The sequence below is a fragment of the Triticum urartu genome, chromosome 7, assembly GCF_003073215.2.
Source record: "Triticum urartu cultivar G1812 chromosome 7, Tu2.1, whole genome shotgun sequence".
Classification (NCBI taxonomy): Eukaryota; Viridiplantae; Streptophyta; class Magnoliopsida; order Poales; family Poaceae; genus Triticum; species Triticum urartu.
The window spans coordinates 107,592,803-107,603,318 of record NC_053028.1 but is presented as its reverse complement, the minus strand read 5'-3'; the positions used below and the strand labels follow the sequence as shown (position 1 = coordinate 107,603,318).

The following is a 10,516-nucleotide window of genomic DNA, read 5'->3' as shown; positions in this document are numbered from 1 at the left end:
ATGAGGCTTGGAGGAAGCAGGTCGAATCATTTGTACAAGGGGGTAGTGTCGGCATCAAAGTAAATGACGATATTGGTCAGTACTTCCAGACGTTAAAAGGACTGAGACAGGGAGACCCGATGTCTCCGATTCTCTTTAATGTCGTGGTTGACATGTTGGCCGTTCTTGTTAATAGAGCAAAACAGGACGGCCAAGTAGGTGGTCTTATCCCACATCTGGTTGAGGGTGGGCTATCCATTCTTCAATATGCCGATGATACCATCATTTTCATGGAACATGACCTTGTTAAGGCCAGAAACATGAAGTTATTGCTTTGCCTGTTCGAACAACTATCAGGGTTGAAACTTAATTTTAATAAAAGTGAGCTGTTTTGCTTTGGACGCGCCAGAGAAGAACAAGCAACTTACAAGCAGTTATTTGGATGTAAAATAGGCACACTACCCTTCACGTACCTAGGGATTCCGATTCATCACCGTAAGCTCACTAATAAAGAATGGAAATGTATCGAGGATCGGTTTGAAAAGAGGCTGGGTTGCTGGAAGGGCAAACTCTTGTCTTATGGAGGAAGATTGGTGCTTATTAATTTTGTACTTACAAGTATGCCCATGTTTCTCCTTTCTTTCTTTGAAGTCCCGGTTGGGGTACGGAAAAGATTGGACTTTTATCGATCTAGATTTTTCTGGCAAATTGACAAGAACAAAAATAAGTATCGTTTGGCAAAGTGGGATGTAATTTGTAGACCAAAGGACCAGGGAGGCTTGGGAATTGAAAACTTGGAGGTGAAAAATAGGTGCTTACTCAGCAAATGGCTATACCGGTTATCCATAGAAAGAGATGGAGTTTGGGCTCAACTATTGCGTAACAAATATCTCTATGCCAAAACATTAGCCCAGGTTACGGCAAAAGCGACTGACTCACCATTCTGGAAAGGGATTATGAGGACGAAAGTGGCTTTCTTCAATAGGATTAAATTTATCGTCAGGAATGGACGGGATACTCGATTTTGGGAGGATACTTGGTTAGGAGATTTGCCACTGGCCTTACAGTATCCATCCCTATACAACATTGCGCAACGGAGAGAGGTTTCCGTTGCTACAGTGTTGGGTACTATTCCGCTCAACATACAGTTTAGACGGTCTGTTATTGGTGACCGTTGGACTAGGTGGATACATCTTGTGCGTAGGTTAATGGAGGTTAACCTTTCGGATGTACCAGACACTATGCAATGGAAGCTTTCCAGCTCAGGTGTCTTCTCGGTTAAATCCATGTACAAGGATTTGATTAATATCGGGACTATCCCGAGGACGGTTCATATTTGGAAAGTTAAGGTGCCCTTGAAGATAAAAGTTTTTATGTGGTTTGTGCATAAGGGTGTCATTCTTACTAAAGATAACTTAGTTAAGCGTAAGTGGGAAGGAAGTAAAAGATGTTGCTTTTGTGATCAGGATGAAACAATAGAACATCTATTTATCAATTGTCCACTTGCTAAACTGCTTTGGAGAACTATTCATGCTACATTTAACATAACTCCATCTCTCACGATATCACATTTGTTTGATAACTGGTTGGCTGGAGTGGAGCCAAAGTCCGCCGCACATATCCGAGTGGGAGCATGTGCATTACTTTGGTCTTTATAGAATTGTCGCAATGACGTTGCCTTTAACAGACAAACTATTACCAACTTTTGCAGGTCATCTTCAGAGCGTCTACTTGGATCCGTACGTGGTCATTACTCAGTCGTGCGGACCACAGGGAGCATATGGATATTGGGTGCAGCCGATGGGAGATGGTTGCACGGGATACTTACAACCGGTTTGGATGGCGGTCCAATAATAGGATATACATTTAGTCTCCTAGTCTTTCTGGCGCCGGTTGTGATTTTTATTTTTGACCGCTTGTGGCTTTTCTTTGCTTAGCATGACCTTTGTTTATTTTGAGACCTCTGTTTGAAACCTTTGAGATATTTTTTTAATAAATGGTTGTGTGCATCAAGAGATGCAGAGGCCGGGGGTATTCCTCCTTTTCAAAAAAAAAAGGCTTCAGTGAGTACAAGATAGGTTGAGTCAGGAGGGATCAGAACAAAATAGCCCACAGCTTAGCGAGCCGAGCAAAGAACTCTAGGGATTTCGTTCAAGTGGGTTCAGTGCCTGATGATGTGTTAGATAGCCTGGCTGATGATTGTAATGGTTTGGTCTAACCCTTTTGGGTAATGCTAAAAAAAAGAAACCATGAAAAGAGTACTGTATTTATCTTCGCATAATTAAAACTCATCATATATTTAGGGATATCTAGTCTAGTTATTATAGATAAGATTGGCATAAGATAAGATAGCCTTATCAACAAAAACAATTGTACGCGTCCTTAATTTCTCGGTCGCTCTCACACGCAGGTACCGTACGGCGCGCGTTGTCCAGCTCCGGCGCGACGGTCCGTCGAACACGGAACGTCGGTTTTAACGCGATCGATCGCCCGAGGAGCTGCACCTGCATGCATGCATGCACGCGGTTGGCGGGACAACGTGTGGTGTGGGGCCCACACGTCAGCGCCGGATACCCGTCGCGCGGAACGATTCTCTTCCGCAACAGAATCCCCCGATACTGGATGGCAGGTCGTTATAACTTTTTTTCTTTTGAGAACGGCAGGTTGTTATTACTGGGGGAACGGGATCCCATATATATGCGCTTTCCCGCCGCGTGTGGTGGCTGGCTAGCTTCATTCCCTCGGGAATATACGGCGGCACTTGACTAGTATCTATCCATCCATCTCCTCTGACATACTCGAGAGATCCCGTTCGCCGGAGCGGAGAGATCCGATCGGATCGGATCGGGTCGCGTCGCCATGGCCATGAACACGAGCAAGGCGGCGACGTCGGACAAGGGGCTGCAGGACATCGACGACTGGCTGCCCATCACCTCCTCCCGGAACGCCAAGTGGTGGTACTCGGCCTTCCACAATGTCACCGCCATGGTCGGCGCCGGCGTCCTCAGCCTGCCCTACGCCATGTCCGAGCTCGGATGGTACGCGCCCGCTCAGTCTCTCTTCTGCCATCTCTCGCTCCTGCTTGCTTACCATCAGATTGGATTTCGCCGCCTCCTCGATCGTACGTTCACTCGTTTAGATTAGATTGGATTCCTTTTCTAGATTAGCCTACCCCAGCCCGTGCATGGGTCGGCCGGCGTTCATGATCCGATTTATTTTGCCATGTCAAGATCCAACAGACTAGGCGGTGACCTGAGGTTTATAGTGAGGTTTTCAGATTGGAAACCATTTTGGCATCGCAATTACCACCACACATTATATCGGGAATTGAGATAAATTATGTGTCTGCGAATGCTGTTCTTTTTTTTGTACTACGTGTGCATGCATTCATATACTGTTTTTATGATTCCTTTTCACAGGGGTCCTGGCGTGGCGGCGATGATCCTGTCGTGGGCGATCACCCTGTACACGCTGTGGCAGATGGTGGAGATGCACGAGTGCGTGCCCGGCAAGCGCTTCGACCGGTACCACGAGCTGGGCCAGCACGCCTTCGGCCAGAAGCTGGGCCTCTGGATCGTCGTCCCGCAGCAGCTCGTCGTCGAGGTCGGCGTCTGCATCGTCTACATGGTCACCGGCGGCAAGTCGCTCAAGAAGGTGCACGACCTGCTCCGCCCGGAGCACAGCCACCCCATCCGCACCAGCTACTTCATCTGCATCTTCGGCTCCGCCCACTTCCTCCTCTCCCAGCTCCCCAACTTCAACTCCATCACCGGCGTCTCCCTCGCCGCCGCCGTCATGTCGCTCAGCTACTCCACCATCGCCTGGGCGGCCTCGCTGCACCACGCCGGCAAGGCCGGGCCCGGCCACGTGGTCGACTACAGCATGACGGCGTCCACCACCCCCGGGAGGACCTTCAACTTCCTGAGCGCGCTCGGGGACGTGGCGTTCGCCTACGCCGGCCACAACGTGGTGCTGGAGATCCAGGCCACCATCCCCTCCACGCCCGAGAAGCCGTCCAAGAAGCCCATGTGGCGGGGCGTCGTCCTGGCCTACATCGTCGTCGCCATCTGCTACCTCCCCGTCGCCTTCCTTGGCTACTACGTCTTTGGCAACGCCGTCGATGACAACATCCTCATCACCCTCGAGAGGCCCCGCTGGCTCATCGCCGCCGCCAACATGTTCGTCGTCATCCACGTCATCGGCAGCTACCAGGTTACCTCCTCGTCATCTAACGTCGGCTCTCTTTTGCCACTAGAAAATATACTAACCGCGCTTTGTGCATGGCACGCGTGGAGTGGCAGATCTATGCGATGCCGGTCTTCGACATGCTCGAGACCTTCCTGGTGAAGAAGCTGAGGTTCAAGCCCGGGTGGCCTCTTCGTCTCATCGCACGCTCGCTCTACGTTGGTACGTCAAGCATCTATACCCACATATCTTTTTGTTACACAAACTTTAAAGGAATGTACTTACTGAAGATTTACTCTGATGATATGATCTGTTCGTTCAGCATTCACCATGATCGTTGGCATCGCCATCCCCTTTTTCGGTGGGCTACTAGGGTTCTTTGGTGGTTTTGCATTTGCCCCAACAACCTACTTCGTAAGATTCAACCTAAACTTTTCTCTCTACTTCTTTTAATTAGTTTAGGGAACTATATACTACTTTTACTAGTTAGTTTCATCTATAGAAGTAAATCACATGATGAACCAGTTTGTTTCCTTAATTAATAACTGGATGGACTATAACTTCTTTGTATATATACAGCTTCCCTGCATTATGTGGCTGGCAATCAAGAAGCCAGTGAGGTTCAGCATGTCGTGGTGCATCAACTGGGTAAGTTTTCTCTAGTCTTTTCTTCTTTGCATAATCTGCCGCTGAATTCTCTAGATGATATCATCACAATCATAGAAACTCATAACTTGCTCAAAATCATCGGTGTCAGATCTGCATAATCATCGGCATGCTTCTGTCCGTTTTGGCGCCCATCGGAGGCCTCCGTTCCATCATCATCAACTACAAGACGTACCAATTCTTCTCATGATCTGCTGGAAACGTGCATGCAGCAGTCCAGCTAGCTACTTAGATGCAGCGTATTATATGCATAGTGTGTGTTACCTTGTCATGTTTAAATTAGGCCAAAGAAATATTCGTGTGTTTGTGGATGTTGCTCGATCAGTTTGTGATAATTAAAGAGGATCAATGCCTAAATGGAGGTTCTCTCTTTAGATATTTGTGGGAATGTCAGTTTGGTAACCTACGGTCGGTCTTTTCAGCCGCCCGGGCTGCATGTTGATGCCCCAAGGTTTTTTGTCTAGATAAAGAAACAGAAACACAAAATTGTGTAAACTGAAGGTGTCGATGGTGTAATTTCAGTTATACAGAACGAAATAACGCAAAATACAGTAGAAGTGTAAGTGATTAACAAAGATGGAAGAATGGATGGATGAAAAGATGCCACAAATAAAATACATATATAAGGTTCAAAGATGAAAACCACACAGTTTTTAGATAAAAATACCTTGATGATGTTAAGCATTTCTAAAATCCTAAAACGATTACAATGTTGGTTCAAAACCGAGAACTCCACCTTGTTCAGCCATTCATGAGTTGCAACAATAAGGTGTCTTTTAGCGGGATTTTCTTATCCAATATATCCAAAAAATGGATCAGATTCTATCTAGAGATAATGGAACAAAAACAACGAAAAAAGCTCATGGTGCAACATACAATAAAAAGACTAAAACAAGGATGCCACGACGGGGGTGGGGTGGCAATATAGGGTGGAGAGCACCGGCCGATGCACAGAGTGGGTGTGGGGAGGTCGACGGATTCGGGGTCAAAGGGGAAGGAGATGCAGCAAGGGAACCCTGTTAACAGTGCCGACAGCCAATCACAGAGGGACTCCGACAGTGACGGAGAGGACCAGTGCATGAACTGTGTGGCGGAGTGGAAGCAACAGAAAAGGCTTGATTTATAAATTCCTTGGATTTGAGTACATTGCTTGCAAGGGTTGTTCTTCACATAACTTTTCCCTAATTTATGTGCTTGAACCTAACACTGCCGAAAGTGTTGTTCTAATCACTCATGTAATTTTTTTGATTTTTTTGTGTGAAACTTTGACAAGCATTTTGATATCTTGCAAACTTTCATCATGATATGATGTTCGTGGAAGACGTGGCAAAAAAACTTGATGCTCCAAAATGCGAGTGAAATAACATTTTGGAGTATCGACTTTGTTTTTTCTTTGCCACATTTTCCATGAATTTCATCTGGTGATGAAATTTTGCAAGCTATTAAAACATTTTCAATGTTTCACATAAAAAAATCAGACTGTTTTGATTTTTGTCATTCTTTTTTATTTTTACAATTCACACGACCTCACATGAGCTCGGGATCACAACAGCCGGCTCGGGGTTGCACTTACGGTGTAGTAGGGGCGCACGCCGTCCAGCGCGCGGCACCAGCGGCTGTACAAGTCGACAACCGTGGCCAGGTCAAAGACGAAGGTGCCCTGCTCCTCGGTGCCGGCGATGGAGCGCACGACGCCGGCGGCGGCGTCCTTCTCCCTGCGCTTGAACACGCGCAGCTTCCGGCCCTTCACCGGGGGCCGCCGGCACCGACTGCATTTCGCTGCCTCCGACCATGTAATAGACCCTAGCATTTTGCAGTGGAGACCCTAAAGCTTTTGTTTCATCACAAACAAGTTTGCATTGGAGACCCTAAGGCTTTTGTTTCATCACAAACAAGTCGGGAGGATTTTGACTAGAAATTTTGGCAGCATAACACGTTGGTGGGGAAGCATCCAAATCAATAAGAATGATGATGTGCTATTCATTTCAAAATTCCTTCCAAGTCAGTTAGTACAGTGGATGAACCTTGACCCATTCCATCCTACCAAATCATTTACACATACTGCGGGCATCAACAGTGTATAGAGGCAACCCAGCCTCTAAGCTGGGTCCCACATATGAGCCTCTAACCTTAGCGTCTGAAGCTGCAGTGTGTTTACAAGACTGTTGCCTCTAACGTGGATCCCATCTTTCAATTAAAAACAATAGAGCAGTACATACAACACCAGCTGACCAGTGGGTCCGGACCTTTACTTTTGAGCTTGGAGGCAGCCTCTTACGCTAGCATCGATGCTAGTGTTTTTGGGTTAGAGGCAGCAACACACAGTATGTAGAGGCAGCTGCTACACGCTTGGAGGCGGGCTTAGAGGCAGAAATATCACACACTGTAGATGCTCTAACAAGCTAATCCAACACCATCACAAGCTTAAAAAAAAGCTCTGACAACTTCCACTACTCATCGTTATCCCTTCTATGCTTGTGTTGTCACTAGTAGAAAAAGGGGCAAAGGTCCAGGCCGGGTCAGCCCATTAGTCCCGGTTCAGTCCAGAATCGGGACCAATGAGGGCATTGGACCCGGTTCGTGATCCCAGGGGGCTGGCCGGGCCACGTGGGCCATTGGTCCTGATTCGTCTGGACCTTTTGGTCCCGGTTGGTGGGACGAACCGGGACCAATGAGGTGCCTATATATACCCCCTCGCGTAAGAGCTAAGCACACTGCTCTGTTTTTTCTGGCCGAGGGGGAGAGGGCTTGGTGGTGCTCTAGCTCACCTCCTATGCACACAAGGTGTTCGATGGAATACCCGAGCCACACTACTTAAGCTTTCTCCTCTCCAAGCTCGACCTCCAAGCTCCATTTTCCTCAATATTTGTCTAAGTTTAGCGGTCTGTCACGCCCCGTCCCCGTCTTCACCGCCGTCGATCACCCGCGCCGAGCTCGCCGGCACCACCGTGGTGAGCCTCTTGTTCTTATCTTCTTTCTGAAAGGAAAAAATATTCTTACTTGTATGTTTACATAGATACTTGTATTATTTTCTTACTTTTATTATTTCATCTTATATAGTGCGATGGTTTTGGTATCCGCCCCCGTCGGCCCTCGTCTTGTCTATGATTCGGATGTGGTATATATTATAACTATTGGTTCATTTATTGTTTATGAAAATTATGCCGACCAACGTGGCATAGATTTAATTTATCTAGGATGTATGTGAATCAGAAATTCCAACCGACCCTATTGTCGAGAGGTTAAATTTAGTTGAAGAAGAAAACAATTTCTTGAAGGAAAAAATAAAAAAATTGAGGAGGAGAAGATGATATTGGAGTTGCATGTTGCAGATGTCGTCGATGATCACAAGATCAAGATGGATGCAATGCGCTTGAAGATGAGAAAGATTAGAAAATATGACATTCATACCGAGGCTTGGTATCATTATGTCGTTGGATCAATTGTTACCTTGGTTGCGATTATGATCGCATTTGTTTTCGCATTGAAATGTTTTACATAGTTTCAATGTATGGTTTAATTAATTAGATGCTCTGGAGAGTTATATGTTGTTAGATGAGAACTATGTATGTACTTTGGTTTTAATGTGATGATGAACTTCTATTAATTTGGACACTTAAATTATATATAATGCGCGCAGATGAACCGGCAATGGATGTACGGTGACAGACACACCTCCGAGTACATTAAGGGCGTGCATGAGTTTCTCGATGCAGCTGAGGCAAACAAGCAGAATGGTTTTATGTGTTGTCTATGCACTGAATGTGAGAATACGATGTCTTACTCTAACCAGAAAATCCTTCACTCCCACTTGCTTTACAAGGGTTTCATGCCACACTATAATGTTTGGACGAGGCACGGAGATATAGAGGTTATGATAGAAGACGGCGAAGAAGAAGAGTACGATGACAACTATGTGCCCCCTGAATACGGTGATGCTGCAACGGGGGGGGGGAGCTGATGAAGATCAAGAGGAACCAGACGATGTGCCCAATGATGCTGCAACGGGTGAAGCTGCTGAAGATCAAGAGGAACCAGACGATGTCCCCGATGATGATGATCTCCGCTGGGTCATTGTCGATGCAAGGACGCAATGCGAACGTCAAAAGGAGAAGCTGAAGTTTGATCGCATGTTAGAGGATCACAAAAAGGGTTGTACCCCAATTGCGAAGATGGCAACACAAAGCTCGGTACCGTACTGGAATTGCTGCAGTGGAAGGCAGAGAATGCTGTGCCTGACAAAGGATTTGAGAAGCTACTGAAAATATTGAAGAAGAAGCTTCCAAAGGATAACGAATTGCCCGACAGTACATACGCAGCAAAGAAGGTCATATGCCCTCTAGGATTGGAGGTGGAGAAGATACATGCATGCCCTATGACTGCATCCTCTACCGCGGTGCATACAAGGATTTGAACGCATGCCCGGTATGCGGTGCATTGCGGTATAAGATCAGACGAGATGGCCCTGGTGATGTTGATGGCGAGCCCCCCAGGAAGAGAGTTCCTATGAAGGTGATGTGGTATGCTCCTATAATACCACGGTTGAAACGTCTGTTCAGAAACGGAGAGCATGCCAAGTTGATGCGATGGCACAGTGAGGACCGTAAGAAAGACGGGAAGTTGAGAGCACCCGCTGACGGGCCGCAGTGGAGAAAAATCGAGAGAAAGTACTGGGATAAGTTTGCAAAGGACCCAAGTAACGTATGGTTTGCTTTAAGCGCGGATGGCATTAATCCTTTCGGGGAGCAGAGCAGCAATCACAACACCTGGCCCGTGACTCTATGTATGTATAACCTTCCTCCTTGGATGTGCATGAAGCAGAAGTTCATTATGATGTCAGTTCTCATCCAAGGCCCTAAGCAACCCGGCAACGATATTGATGTGTACCTAAGGCCACTAGTTGAAGAACTTTTACAGCTGTGGAATGGAAACAATGTACGTGCGTGGGATGAGCACAAACAGGTGGAATTTAACCTACATGCGTTGCTGTTTGTAACCATCAACGATTGGCCCGCTCTCAGTAACCTTTCAGGACAGACAAACAAGGGATACCACGCATGCACGCACTGTTTAGGTGACACCGAAAGTATATACCTGGACAGATGCAGGAAGAATGTGTACCTGGGCCATCGTCGATTTCTCCCGACCAACCATCAATGTCGAAAGAAAGGCAAGCATTTCAAAGGCGAGGCAGATCACCGGAAGAAGCCTGCCATGCGTACCGGTGATCATGTACTTGCTATGGTCAATGATTTACACGTAATCTTTGGAAAGGGTCCCGGTGCACTAGCTGTTCCGAATGACGTTGAGGGACACGCACCCATGTGGAAGAAGAAATCTATATTTTGGGACCTACCCTACTGGAAAGATCTAGAGGTCCACTCTTCAATCGACGTGATGCACATGACGAAAAACCTTTGCGTGAACCTGCTAGGCTTCTTGGGCGTGTATGGAAAGACAAAAGATACACCTGAGACACGGGAGGACCTGCAACGTTTGCACGAAAAAGACGGCATGCCTCCGAAGCAGTATGAAGGTCCTGCCAGCTACGCTCTTACGAAAGAAGAGAAAGAAATCTTCTTTGAATGCCTGCTCAGTATGAAGGTCCCGACTGGCTTCTCGTCGAATATAAAGGGAATAATAAATATGCCAGAGAAAAAGTTCCAGAACCTAAAGTCTCATGACT

The 10,516-nt window shown here is 46.7% G+C and overlaps 1 protein-coding gene across 1 annotated transcript; it reads left to right on the top strand.

Moving 5' to 3' along the window:
* The first annotated feature begins 2,696 nt into the window (after nucleotides 1-2,696).
* On the top strand, nucleotides 2,697-5,283 carry LOC125522281 (lysine histidine transporter 2-like). Its single transcript, XM_048687354.1, has 6 exons — nucleotides 2,697-3,017; nucleotides 3,399-4,191; nucleotides 4,281-4,386; nucleotides 4,487-4,578; nucleotides 4,744-4,812; nucleotides 4,922-5,283. Exons 1-6 carry the CDS (start codon nucleotides 2,839-2,841, stop codon nucleotides 5,018-5,020), a joined length of 1,338 nt encoding a protein of 445 aa, XP_048543311.1. The 5' UTR covers nucleotides 2,697-2,838; the 3' UTR covers nucleotides 5,021-5,283.
* The last annotated feature ends 5,233 nt before the right edge of the window (nucleotides 5,284-10,516 follow it).